The sequence below is a fragment of the Hippopotamus amphibius genome, chromosome 3 (assembly GCF_030028045.1).
Source record: "Hippopotamus amphibius kiboko isolate mHipAmp2 chromosome 3, mHipAmp2.hap2, whole genome shotgun sequence".
In the NCBI taxonomy this organism is placed as follows: domain Eukaryota; kingdom Metazoa; phylum Chordata; class Mammalia; order Artiodactyla; family Hippopotamidae; genus Hippopotamus; species Hippopotamus amphibius.
This window is the reverse complement of record NC_080188.1, coordinates 167,709,601-167,724,286: the sequence shown is the minus strand read 5'-3', so window position 1 is coordinate 167,724,286 and position 14,686 is coordinate 167,709,601. Positions and strand designations below refer to the sequence as shown.

At 44.1% G+C, this 14,686-nt stretch overlaps 1 protein-coding gene across 1 annotated transcript in view; it reads left to right on the top strand.

Moving 5' to 3' along the window:
• The window catches only part of LAMC1 (laminin subunit gamma 1), a 122,875-nt gene that overhangs the window by 72,830 nt on the left and 35,359 nt on the right, over positions 1-14,686 (top strand). Inside the window, exons 2-3 of the mRNA XM_057726731.1 lie at positions 7,066-7,370; positions 12,972-13,102. Coding sequence (XP_057582714.1) covers positions 7,066-7,370; positions 12,972-13,102 — 436 coding nt within the window. The remainder of the gene's footprint in view (positions 1-7,065; positions 7,371-12,971; positions 13,103-14,686) is intronic.

Here is a 14,686-nt window from a genome sequence, read left to right as displayed (position 1 = left end):
TTTGATACTTAAGAATGAGCTAGTTCTCTTTGTCTGATGCAGGCCATGGAAGGGCATCTTGAAGTTTTGTGAAACTCTGTATGGCCATTGTTGCTCATAACTTCACTGTAAAGGAGGCTGTTTCACAACATCCTCATGGAATTCTTCTGAGCTGCACATAACAGAGAAGCATTTATGTCCCCCAGCAGTTAGCACTTGAATCCAATTCTAAGACAGGAAGGGTTTCTCCCCTACTCAGAGAGATTAGAAATACTTCACCACGTAGGAGGCCTAAGCAGAATTCCTTGGCTTTGCAGTGCACAAAGGCTGGATTCTCATTGTCCAGGCGGCCCCCTCCCCTTCTCCCAGTCCCTCAGCCAGATGCACTGTCGGGTTCAGAGCAGGAAGTATTAGTTAATGTTGTGTGCTTCGTTCTCAACATCTGCACTTGAGTCTTTTTGTTTATGGAAGGAATGTGGCAGCAGGACATTTAGAAGCTAAATATTTCCTTGAGGGTGTGTATATCCATGGTTAGTCTTCATGTGCGTGAACAGGAGGTGAGAGGGGAGGATGTTCTAGCTGTAGACTTGTTGGAATACTTTCCAGACGTGTACTTGCTGATTTTCTTAATTGTTTGCCTTGGCTCCTTTACTTTAAAGTCGTATTGTCCACTTTGGCGTGTCCCCACAGGATGAAGATAGTATAGTAGCTGTCATTGGACTGGAAACATGGAGACCTAGTCCTCTTTTCTCTTCATCTCCCATTTAACTAGATCTTCTCATTCTGTCAAATGTGAAATGAGTGGGATGGACAGATAAAGAGTAGGGAAGTATGTTGAGAGAGAGAGCATGCAAACAAGCACACGGCAGGTCTCAGCTGTAGCTGTTAATGGAATACAAACTAGCTCTTTAAGTTTTCAGTTCTTTTATTTTTCAGTCTTACAAAGATTTTTCTTCTTTTTAAAAAATTTTTATTGGGGTATAGTTGTTTTACAATGTTGTATTATTTTCTACTGTACAGCGAGGTGGAGTTGAGTTCCCTGTGCTATACGGCAGGTTCTTATTAGTTGTCTATCTTATGCATATTAGTGTATATATGTCAATCCCAATCTTTCAATTCATCCCACCCCACTCCCCACTGCCCCTCCTTGGTGTCCATAAGTTTTCTGTTCTTGGTCATCCATGATTACAGGTAGTTCTAGATAACACAGAATATTCAAGCCATGACTCTTCCACTCTGTTTTCTGTATTGGCTTGCTTATTTATTCAGGTTAGATTCCAAATTCCTTGAAGTAACGTCAGTCCCCCTGCCATATTGTCCTTCCGCTGCCCCTATACAGCGGGTACTGAGTGCTGCTGTAGAAAATCACACCTCCATGAAGATGTCTGGAGCCTCATCCTGGCAGCCTCGTCTCTGCCTAGCAAGCCTTCTTTCTCTCCAGTCAGCTTCTTGCTAGTCTCTATTCATGGCTCTACACCCTCTTCAGATATTCCCCACCTAACATTCCCCACTTTCTTTCCCCACAACCCTTAGCAAGTAATTTCAAACCCCTTGATTTTCACTGCACGGAAAAAATAAACTCATCAGTTAGAACTCTTTCAACGTCCATCCCCTAAAACCTGCTGAATCACTTACGTTTGCACCAGGTGGAAAGCAAGGGTGCAGGTTTCCTCCTGTGTGGAGCCAGTCCTTTCCCCAGCGCTGAGTCACAGTCTTGTCTCCCCGTCTTGTTTCCACAGGCAGTCTTTCCCTTCGAGCTGACTCAAGCACACCAGCATGTCAGACAGCCCTGTATCTTCTATCACAGAAAAGGGAAAAATCTTCCCCTGGCCCTGCATCCCCTCCAACTGCCGTCGTCTTCTCTTTCTCCTCCCCTTTAGCCAGCTGTCATACCAGCTTGGCTACACTCGGTGTGTCTACTTTCCCACCTCCTGTCTGCCATACGTTCTCAGTTCCAACCCAGGAACATTCCTGCTGGTGGGCCTGCTCTCACTCAGCACAGCAGTGACCTCCTTGTTGCTTGAAGCCGTTGGACGCTTCTTAGTCAGTATCTTACTTGACCTGCTTAGCAGATTTAAACACCGTTGACTATTTCCTTCTTCACCCTCTTGGCTTCCTTGGTATTTGTCCTCTGTTGCTTGCCTTCTTCCATCTGGTCTTCATAGTCTCCTCTGTCGCTTCATCTTCTGGCTGTGCTTTATTTTTTTAAATTTTTTTCTAAAGATTTATTTATTATTTATTTTATTTTTGGCTGTGTTGGGTCTTTGTTGCTGCACGGGCTCTCTCTAGTTGTGGCAAGCGGGGGCTATTCTTCATTGCGGTGTGCAGGCTCCTCAATGCATTGGCTTCTCTTGTTGCGGAGCACGGGCTCTAGGCCTGTGGGCTTCAGTAGTTTTGGCTCGTGGGCTCTAGAGTGCAGGCTTAGTACTTGCGGTGCACGGGCTTAGTTGCTCGCCTGCATGTGGGATCTTTCCAGACCAGGGCTCAAATGTGTGTCCCCTGTATTGGCAGGCGGATTCTTAACCACTGTGCCACTAGGGAAGTCCCTGGCTGTGCTTTGAATGTTGGTGTTCCTCAGCATGATCCTAAAAGGCAGCCCTCTTTTCACTCAACACTCTTGCCTCATTGGTCTCAACCATACCCACATCTTCATTATCCATCCACAGGCTAATGAATTCCAAATCTGCATCTCTAACTTAGATGTCTCTCTTGGGCCTTCAGACTGTTCACATCCAACTCCCTACTAGACATTTTTTTCTTGTCTAGAGGACCACAGACACCTTACATCTTCTGTATCCAAAATAGAACTCATCTCCCCATCCTGCCCTCCACTCCTGCCTCCAGTTTTGCTTAACCTCCTTTGTTCTCTGTTTCACTGGGTGATACGTCTCTCCATTTGATTGTCTTTAAACTAGAAAATTGAATGTTATTCTTAATCCTTCCATCTTGTGGAATGTGTAAAAGAAGCTTTGGCAATGAAACAGAATGTCAATAGGGTAAAGGTAGAGAAGGCTTTCAGAAGTGAACCCCCCTCCCCTCCATCAGTTACCAAATTGTTACTGAGGTCTGCTAACTACATGTCGCCCAAATCCTTTCATTTCTGTCTATTCCAGCTCTCCCTATTCTTAGTTCAGCCAGCATCAGCCAGGATTACCACCATATCTTCTTGAATATTCTCCCTACCTTTAGTTCTGTCCCTTCTAACCTAATCTCCACATAGTGGCCAGAATGATCTTTCTAAAAATCAAACCTGATCATACATTTCCTGTTGTAAGTCCTTCAGTGGCTTGCCATCAGCCTGGGGAAGTTAAAGCTGCTCTTTAGCGTGGCCTCAGGCCTGGAGTGCTGTGCCTGCTAGCTGACTCATCTCCAGCCATTCTCTCCAGTTCTAGCTGTACTACACACCTCTGATTCCTCCAGTGGCCACTCTTCTGTGTTCTCTGCACTTTCATACATCTTATTCCATCTGCCTGGATGACTGATCTCTGTTGGCCTAGCTAATTCCTCTGCATTCCACAGGTCTTGGATTTAGAGGTCACTTCCTCTAGACAATTTTTTTTTTAAGAAATGTATGTATGTATGTATGTATGTATGTATGGGCTATGTTGGATCTTTGTTGCTGCTGTGCGATCTTTCTCTAGTTGTGGCGAGTGGGAGCTACTCTTTGTTCTGGTACGTGGGCTTCTCGTCGTGGTGGCTTCTCTTGTTGTGGAGCACAGACTCTATGTGCGTGGGCTTCAGTAGTTGTGGCACATGGGCTCAATAGTTGCGACTCATGGGTTCTAGAACCCAGGCTCAGTAGTTTGTGGCACACAGGCTTAGTTGCTCTGCGGCATGTGGTATCTTCCTGAGGCAGGGATCAAACCCATGTCCCCTGCATTGGCAGGTGGATTCTTAACCACTGTGCCACCTAGGAAGTCCTTAGACAATTTCTTGACCTCAGAAATGTGGGTTAGGTGACTTTCCTCCATGTTCCCAAAACCTTATGTCCTTCCCTTGTCATAGCAGTCATCACAAGGAATTGCAGTGATCTGTATCCACTACTGGGTTGGCTGCAACTCCAAAGGTCATGCACATGACTGTTTTGTTGTGTGGGATGTGGAATGTGTGAGCTTCCTTTCCAGATGCCACAGAGCCCTTTACCTCTTTCAACTGTAGCTATAAGTTAGAATGGAGAAAGCAGCTCTGAAAATGAGGCATGGTTAGGTAGGATCAGCAGCAGCAAGCTAGGCTGCTTCAAAGTTTAATGCTTGCGGAGTTGCTTTTCTGAAGCTCTGCCACCCATCGCTGTGTCTCTGCCGACACTGAGTGACTGCATATGCCTGTTTCTTTCAGTGTGTGGCTTTGTGGTGCAGATGTTTGTCTGGGACACAGGATACCCTGATCTATTTTACCTTCTCCCCTTTGATCCATTCTCCTGCAGGTTGGGTTGCTAAAGAACAATGAGATGACAGAAATGGAGACAGACAGAGAAAATAGAAAAGCAAGGGTAATCTGTAATCCACAGATTAGTGAGTAAGCCTTTGAACATCCCAAGCCACATGCTCATGAGTAAAACTAAATTGTTTTACCATTCCAGAATGTTAGATAGTCTCTGGAATGCCATCGATACTGTATTATAACCTCGCCCTCATTCAGAGGTGACGTCTTTACATTTTTGACACAGTAAAGAGATACAGGTTAAATTTGCATTCTTTGAACAGGAGGGTTGTAAACTGTATTTGCATGACCTGTGTCCAGACAAAGTGTTATACTGCCTCCTAGATAGAAGACCCAGATTTGTATTATATTCTTTGGCAACTATACCAGGTAGGCCCTTGTACAATCAGGCTCTTGTGTGTGAACATCTCCAGGATCCTAATCCTAGTTCACGAATTCTCTTCTGTACCGTATTATAATAATGCCTTACATTTGTATAGAGTTATATAATTGATGAAATATATGCAAGATCTTAGTTTGACCTTCCAGCAACTCTTTGAGGGTGGATTATCACCCTCATTTTTTTGTTTTTTGTTTTTTTTAAAATTTTATTGAAGTGTAGTTGATTTACAGTGTGTTAATTTCTGCTGTAAGTCTTTTTCATATTCTTTTCCATTCTTTTTCATATTCTTTTCCATTATGGTTTGTCACAGGATATTGAATATAGTTCCCTGTGCTGTACAGGAGGATCTTGTTTATCTATCCTATACATAATAGTTTGCATCTGATAATCCCAAACTCCCAATCCTTCCTTCCCCTACCCCTTCCTCCCTCTCAGCAACCACAAGTCTGTTCTCTATGTCTGTATCACCCTCATTTGTACAGAGGAGAAAATGATGGAGCAGAAATCACACAGATAGTATTGAAGTAGCCAGGATGTGTACTTAGGTCTCACCATGCCCAGTCCTGTGTTTTCTCCATCATACCATACACCTTAATGTTCAAGATCTCATGTGTGGGAATGTTTCATGTATGTGGGGGACCGTTAATCAAACCCCTCTTTTAAGATCTGAACCAGTTGGGAAATAGAGTCAGGTATGGCTCATCATATCAGTTTTGTTATACATAAAACTGACTTGAAGAACGGAGCCTGGACATAGAGCTTACCCTCCCCGCCCTGAACTCACCCACTTAGTCCTGGATCGAGTAGCAGGACAGCAGCAGGCCAGCCCCGCACAGCGGCAGAGGTGCTGTCTTGCATTGAGGAGTGAGGGAGAGGAGAGGGGGACTAGCGAGGCAGCTAGGAGAGAGCTGAGGAGATTTCAGGCCCCACAGGAGCCTCACTCCTTCTCCCCTGGGGATGCGTGGGTGTGAGGAAGTGAGAGAATGGCAGATATCTCTCCTCAGCCCTTCTGAGAGTGCAGGAATTCCTTTTTTGTGGGCTTTGTAGGGTGGTTCTTCCTGTGAAGTTGGTTCACTTAGACAGAAGAGGCTGTAAGCTCCTTGAGCTCAAGGACTCCTTATGTCTAATGCATCCTATCCCCTAAAGTATGTAGCATGGGACTGGGCATGTAGTTATGCCCCATAAATACTTGTTGACAAACTGTGATCTTCATTGTAGCATAGAAGCAGCAAAATAGAGATACTGTCAGAGATAGACCAATTTGTGAATGAACGGTGTTTAAAAACAGTTGCACATTATCTTTTTTACCCACCTGAAATCCTGCTTGCTGGCACCCAAGCTGTCCCAGCCATCAGACGGTGCTCCGGCTGCTGCAGGGAGCTGCCTGACCCAGGGACTCTTCTTCCGGAGGATGACAGCCCATTGGCTCCTGTCTCTCTTGCTGCCCTTCCCCGCTCAGCACTCATGTCTTATATATTCTCTTTTGAACACAGTTTCCTTAAACTGCCTTTCTCTTCTCACTCTTTCCCTTTCTCTTGTCTCTTTCTCATTGTCATCTCTTTGTCAGCTACTAGAGGGATTTTTTTTTCTTTCCTGCAGTGCTCCCTGCTCCATCCCTCAATCAGGGTCCTTCACTTTCTCAAATTCCTCTTTCTTAACCTGGTGAATGAGTAGAAGAATAGTGCTGATGATACTCTTCCTGCATCAAGAAGTTACATTAAAATTAATAAAGAACAAGTTTTAAAAAACCTTGAAAGTGCCCAGAAGACCCATTTAGAAAGCCAGCAAATATTTTCTTTTCTACCTTTTTTTTTTATTATGTAAGTACCTTTATTTGAACTAATACATTGCTACCAGATTACATCACTTTTTCTTTTCTATCTTTTAATTAAGCTTTTGTGGAAGCACCAGCATTAAGGATAAATGCACATTTTCATTCAGTTTTACTTTTGTTTAACGTATAAGTATGTAGTGTATGCTATCATTTTTCATGGCAACTAAAACTTCAACAACACACATCATAAATGGGCTTTTATAAGTGCAGCTATACCTTATTTCTGTGGGAAAACATGCACTGTTTCCAGGCTTAGAATAGCCTATCGGACACAGCCAGCGTGTTGTGTGTTCTGGGACCCTCTTAGTCGAGTCGGCACAGAGTGGTTTGTATCCTCTTTCTTTGTCAAGTTCCAAATCAAAGTGGGAATAGAGGAGGTTTCTTCACGTCATACATATGACTGACAAACATCGATGTGTTTGCCTCACAGGAAAAGCGTTTGACATCACATACGTGCGCCTCAAGTTCCACACTAGCCGTCCAGAGAGCTTCGCCATTTACAAGCGCACACGGGAGGACGGGCCCTGGATCCCTTACCAGTACTACAGCGGCTCCTGCGAGAACACCTACTCCAAGGCAAACCGCGGCTTCATCAGGACAGGAGGGGACGAGCAGCAGGCCTTGTGCACAGATGAATTCAGTGACATTTCCCCTCTCACCGGGGGCAACGTGGCCTTTTCAACCCTGGAAGGAAGGCCCAGCGCCTACAACTTTGACAATAGCCCCGTGCTGCAGGTAGGCGCCCAGAGGTCAGCTTGGTAGCCGGTTCGTTCTTCCACATGCAGGATGCAGGAAGGTCGTCGTAGTGGGGGCCTGTGGTCCCACTTGTAACGTAAGGGGTAGGAATAGCACCTGCTCCACCAGGACAGACAGCTGGGTTTTATCCTGCTCTCCTGTGTACTCTTAATAAGTGAAGGAAAGTAGTTTTGTTCCTGCTGCCCAGTTGGTGTTTGTTCTTATGTTTTCATGCGCATGTATTCTGGGATGTAAATGTTACAGATTTTTTAAAATGTTGAACAACTTTAACTTGAGTCTCTGTATTTGCAGTGGAAACATTTTGCTTCTCCCTTCCTTTTGAAGGAGGGTATTTGAATGAATCTGCCGAATTTTTTTGTATCCTGTCTTACCTCGTCTTTGATTTGACAAAATAAAAAATTATTTTTTTAACATTAGCAAGAGGGAACAGTTGAAGCAGCATGTTTAGGAACGCTACCTTCCTTCATTATTTTTTTAGTTTAATTAGAAAATGAATTTATTAAATACAAGGCCAGAGGTTGAAGCCCCAGACAGATAAAGATGCAATATCACTGTGGGGGAAAAGATCTCTGCCACCACTGACCCTGGGAACTAGATGCCAGAAATTCCATCGCTGCCACCTCCAAGGAGTGCAGTGATGGTGGGGCGGGAGGTGAAGGTGAGGATGCGGTGAAGAAAGAGGCAGGGTTCTGCTGAGGAGGGTAGGTTTGAGAAGGAAGCAGAGGAGGAGGCTCAAATCTTTCAAAAGCAGCCACAGCCCAGCCCTGTGTGGGGGCTCCTAGGACTTCACCATCTCGGGGGAGCACAGTCGTTCAGCTCTCCTTGGCCCTGTCATGGCCACCGCAGGTGCTGATGCACTCCTTATTCAGGAATTTGTTCCGCTTCTTTCTGCACCCGCCATAAGTAAAGATCTCACAGAGCCAGGACTTGGCCTTGTAGAATTACCTGCTGAACAGGGCCCTGCAGGGACCCGTGTAGGGAGGCTCCAGGCAGAAGGCAGGGCGCGGGGCCTGGACCTGGTTGCTGGTTTCACCCCCCCACCCCTACCCTGGGGTGGCGGCCACAAGGGTGCCCAGGAGGACGAGAAGGGCAACGGAGAGGCAGAGCTGGCTCATCTTCATGGCCTTGCAGGAGGGTTTCTCCTTCCTTCGTTATTGTACAAGGAAATTTTGGTTGGATTTGTCTGGCACTGTTGCCAGTCATTATGAAAATGCTTCATCACCTAAAAGCACTGGTTTTTGTGACAAGATATGAATTTAGGTACCCCTGGTATAGTGCTTAAGGACAGCAGTAGGAGCATTCCCCTACATGGCAATAGATAGAATTAAAGATTTCTTTTTTCATAAATGCCATGTGCATGTTTCTTACACACTGTGATTTGGAATCTTTCTGTATTTGTTAGATGTCCGTGAGCCTTTCTTATGTTCTGGCTGTTTGATTATGGAGCAACAGAGGAGCGTCAGGCCATATTCAGCACATTCACACAGATGGAAGATGCTTCTGTCATGTGACTGAAGTTAACATCTAAATGGGGGCGTCCTGTATTAATTCGCTGTGACAGGAAAGACTGGACGTGGGCTTGCAAATGCTGTGTGTAGTTTTATGAAAAGCTGTTGTGACTTCTAAGTAGGGAATCTCCCTGTTTTTCTGGGCTTTATGCCTTTGTGTCCTCTCATTCTTTCTCTTTGGAACTTTTTATGTTCAAGGACTCTTTGTCTAATTTGGCTGTGTGGCTTTGGACAGTGGCAAAAGATGAGAATATATTCTCTCTGGGTCCCAGTTCTTCCCTTCCAATGTATTTCTGTAGTTTGCTGGAGATTGTAAATTTTGATTTTGGTAAACTCTGAGGGTTCTGGTGAACAATGAGTATGTTTGCAAAGATCTTTCAGAAAATGTTTCTTTCAGTGGCAGTAAGATGTGTTCAAAATAAGTGGCAGAAAGAATAACCGACTGATAGATAAAAACGTAGGAGATGGATTACCTCGGAGAGACGTTGTCAACAAATACTCTTTAAGTTGATCAACTGGCATACGTTTTCTAGCTTTGATTCTTCCCACACAGATCATTGTATTTTACTGTTCTAGGGAGGGAGCAGTACAGTCAGTAGGAAAAAGCAGTGAGGTAATGTCGGAACAGGGGTTTTCTGGCACCTTTGCTGACTCTGTGCCTTGTCAGCCCGTCTTGAAGCAGTTCCCCCGGCTATAGGAATTCCGATGTTTCTTACTCTTCATGCCGCAGAGACTCATGAAGACTAAATGTGGCAAAAGGCTGTGGGCATCTGCAGTGGAGTTGGCCAGTTGGTATCATTACGCAAAACCATTAATTGTGTGTCTCTGCATGGGAGTGCTCTGGCTCTGATATACACGTGTCAAGGGGGGTTAACTGATTTGACCTGTAGTTGATCTGACAGTGAGGAGAGAGGCAGCTGGCTCTGCCCTCATTACTCCCCGTGCCTCCCTCTAAAAGTGATCTCCCAGAAACCTGCCTGATTTCAGTGTATATCAGTATTACTAAGCATGTAGTGATTTATAATAATAATTAGCATTTATTGTAGCACTTACTGTAATGTGCCACAATGTGACAAACACTGTTCTAAACCCTTTAGGTATATTACATATGTTAACACGTTTAACCCTCCCAATAACGCTGTAAGGTAGATACATTTTTTTCAATTGGTTTAGTTTCTATATTTCTGAGAGTTGTAGGAATACTTAATTTTTTTTAAGTGTATTTATTGGCTGCATTGGGTCTTCATTGCTGCACACAGGCTTTCTCTAGTTGCAGCGAGCTGGGGCTACTTTTTGTTGTGGTGCGTGGGCTTCCCATTGCGGTGGCTTCTCTTGTTGCAGAGCACGGGCTCTAGGCATGTGGGCTTCAGTAGTTGTGGCACATGGGCTCTATAGTTGCAACTCACGGGCTCTAGAGCCCAAGCTCAGTAGTTGTGGCACGCAGGCTTAGTTGCTCTGAGGCATGTGGGATCTTCCCAGACCAGGGATCGAACCCATGTCCCCTGCATTGGCAGGTGGATTCTTAACCGCTGGGCCACCAGGGAAGTCCTGAGGTAGATACTTCTATTTTCTCCATTTTACAGATGAGGAATCAGAGGCTCAGAAAAGATAAAATCACTTGCCCTAGATCACACAGTTTTAAGTGGTAGAACTGGGATTCAAAACCTCAAAAGTCTAGTTCTAGAGTCTGTTCTTTTTAAGATGCCCATTATGAAGAAAAAAAAAGGTTTAGATTCAGCTTTTGAGAAGCTTTTATTCCAGGAGAGCTGTGATAAAGATGAAGCTGGTCGAAGATACAATAAGCATTAAACACAGAGATATGTTTAGCTATTTACACTACAGACAACTGTAAGATTCCTAACATTGTGGCCATGCGTGGGAGTTGTTATTGGAGTTCCAAGTTTGGATATGATGAAATAATCATCTCTTCTCCTTGCTAATTTTACATGGAGGTTTCATGGAGATTAGCCTTGATGAGCTCTCTATGTTGTTGTATACGCCAGGTGTTTGGCCTGGTGTAAGCAGTGATTCTTAATCGAGGTGTGCCTCTGAGTCTCATTTGAAGCCTTCTGAAAACATAGACACCTGCAGCTCTGCACATGCTTGTTACATCTCCGTAGGTGATGCTAATATGCAGTCCCAGGAGAGGACTTAAAGTGGACATGGGAGACTTCCCTGGTGGTCCAGTGGTTAAGACTCCATGCTTCCATTGCAGGGGGCGTAGATTCGATCCCTGGTCAGGGAAGTAAGATCCCATATGCTGTGGGGCGCAGACAAAACAATCAAATAAATAAATAAATAAATACATGAGAAAGACATGATATCTTTAGGTAGTTTTATGTAACATACCACTCTAAAACTTAATGGTTTTAAAGAACCATGATTTATGATTTCTCACAATTTTGTGCTGGCCTGGGCTCGCTGCCTGGCAGGTCAGCTGAGAGCTGGGATTTTCCCTCCCTGTTGTCTTACATCTTCAAGGATGCTAGACTAGGCTTCTTCATGTGATGACGGAAGAGTTCCAAGAGGGTAAGTCCCAGTGCACACATGCTTATCAAACTCTGCTTGTGTCACACTCGTTGCTGTCTCCCAGGCCAAAGCAAGTCACACGCCTAAGCCTAGAATCAGCGTGGAAGGGGACTGCACAGGGTGTGGACTGCACAGGGTGTGGACTACACAGGGTGTGGACTACACAGGGTGTGGACACTGACAGACACGATTCATTGGGATCATTATTACAATTACCACAGATGTAAACATCGGACTAAAATTAGCTCAATGAAAGGGCATTTATTATAAGCACTTAGATCTCATAAAACCTAGGGGAGAGCTGTATAACCTTCATTCTTGTCCTCTGTTGGTATACCTGCCAGCTTAATCAGCTGTAGTTTCTTCAAATCTGTTCGTTTGCTCAGTAAGTGTTATTTGAGTACCAACTATATGCTAAGCACTAGTGAAGTGCAGTGAACAAAACAAAAAAAATTTCTGCCCTGTGGGGCTTATAATCTGGTGGTAGGGAGGTGGTGGTAATGGAAACAGGCAATTTAAATAAAATAGGGAAGGGAACTAGGGAGTTGGTGGGGGGGTGCGATTTTAGGTAGGGTAGCCAGGGAAGGCCTCACAAGAAGTCACATTTGGGAAGGATCAAGACAGAGTACGTCTGGTTGGTTCAAGTCATTGTAATGATTGATTGCTTTGCACTTGGATGTGTCTCTCAGATCTGTCAGTAGTGGATTAGGTCAGAGGGATATGGTACAAAATAGGCAGGAGGAAGCAATGATCAATGTATCTAGTACAGTGGTGGAGCTACGTGAGCTCTGTGCTGGCTTCTCTCTCTTTTCTTTCTTCTTTAACCTTTCTTTCATTCTATTATTTTTTAATTTATTTTTGGCTGTGTTAGGTCTTTGTTGCTGTGTGTGGGCTTTCTCTGGTTGTGGCGAGTTGGGACTACTCTTCTTTGTGGTATGTGGGCTTCTCATCACAGTAGCTTCTTGTTGCAGAGCACAGGCTCTAGGCACGTGGGCTTCAGTAGTTGCAGTGCATGGGCTTCAGGAGTTGTGGCACACGGGCTCAGTAGTTGTGGTGCACAGGCATAGTTGCTCTGTGACTTGTGGGATCTTCCAGGACCAGGGCTCAAACCCATGTCCTTTGCATTGACAGGCGGATTCTTAATCACTGTGCCACCAGCGAAGTCCTAAGATGGCTTCTCTTAACTGGATTTGGGGTGTGGATACAGGATGGAGAGACAGGATGTGTATATTGAGTACCTTATATATGCTGAGCACTGAAAAGCGTATTTCATTTAAGCCTCTCTACAGCCTTGTGAAGAAACTAATATTATTCCTGCCTTGGGGCTGAGTGGTAAAGTAACAACTTAGATCAAAGAAGGGAAGAGTCAAGAAGGAGAAAATTAGTAAGAAATTAAAGGAGTCCTTGAGTATTATAGTAGGTTTAATGCCAGAAGAAGGCATAAGTTAAATGATACATTAACTGTTTAGAAGATTTTCTCACATACATGTCTCTCATCTTCAGTGCTTTTACCTATCTTTTCTGTGTTTTTATTTTCTGACAGGAATGGGTAACTGCCACTGACATCAGAGTAACTCTCAACCGCCTGAACACTTTTGGAGATGAAGTGTTTAATGACCCTAAAGTTCTCAAATCCTATTATTATGCAATCTCTGATTTCGCTGTGGGTGGTAGGTAAGTAAACCATTAAATACCCTTGAAAGTGATCAGAGCTTTGGTGTAGAAGTGAATGTAGCAACTTGTTTACAGCTATATTAGTAATGTTGTTAGACCTTATTATCCTGGAAACAAAGTAATTAGGTTTTCTAAAACGTGTCACACCGACACATTAGTGAGTTCTTATTGAGCATTTAAGTGCAGAGCTCTGTGATAGGCTGTGAAGCTCCTGAGGAAGTGTGAGACTGACATTCACCCACTGAGAAGGGTCTGACCTTCTAGGATCCTACAGGTGAACGGGGCAGGCGATGTATGAATATGTGAAAAATTAAATGCTAGTACAGTCATGGTTACAGGACTGCCCGGCTAGAGAAGTAGATGGAATCTAAGCTAGGCCTCGAAGAATTAGTAAGGGTTAGATAAAGAGAGAGGTTTTCTGGGTTGGGTGCAGGAGGATGGGTGTGTCATGAGCCAAAGTTTAGAGTTGGGAACATCTAAACCTCTTTGACTTAAGGAAAATCTTATATAAATTTGTAGAATTGTAAACCAGAGAGAGTTTGGTAGTCAGAGACCTTAGACAGCGGGCCAAGAATCTTGAAGTTACTTCCCCTTGTATTAAACTGTGAAGTCTCAAGAGCAGAAACATTATTTTTGTATGCAGTGTTTCCTGGTAGGGGGTTTATGCTCAGTGAAATTGATGGAAACTGTAACCAATGAGAAATCATGTACTCTTTTGGAGTTAGGACTATGATTTCAAAACAGTAGATTAGGAAGATTAGCTGCAGGCAAGGTGAAAGTAGAATATGATTGAGACAGTTTATATTCCTGTTGTAATACTGGCATCTAGGTGTTCGGTAACAAATACCTGACATTAAGATGGTGGCAACAGAATAGAAAAGATCATTTAGGTGCATTTTATGAAGGAAGAATTATCAGGATTTTAGTCAAAGATGATTTTGAAGGTTTAGTGACCAGGAGAATGGAGGTATCATTCACAAAATAAATGGAGAAGATGAGCTCATCTGGGAGACGGTGAGTTGAGTTGCAGAATGTAAAGTTTTAAATTGTGGAGGACCTCTGAATTTGTGCAGCGATCAAGGACAGGAGCTTGGGACAAGGAGGCGAGCTGGAGATATAAATTTGGATTCATCCTCGTGCGTGGTAGATGTTTCAGAAGTGTTTGTGTTATTAAGTGGTGCTTGAAGGCATGGAACTGGTTGCTATCTTTAAAGAGCGAGTGAGGGTAACGGCTCTGCACCAAAGTGCGTGTTAGCATTCACGGGGATTTCCACGAGTCCTTAGTTTATGGTAGTGCCTGCAGCTAGGGGATCCTTCAAGGATTCTTGCCCCAGACAACCCGAGGGAGTATCAGTCTACCAGAGACTCATATGGTGGTGTGGTCCCTGTCTCTCACTGTCTTCAGATCAAATACTTTAAAATCATGGTGGCAGATAACTGCTGAAGTGTATTGACTTGTTATATGCCTGTACAATCCTGGGCATGTAAGTACAGCAGCCTCTTGATCTTCTCAATAACTCTGTGAAATAGGTTTTATCATCATCCCTACTTTACAGATAAGGCACTGAGTTTAAGTTCCGTTGG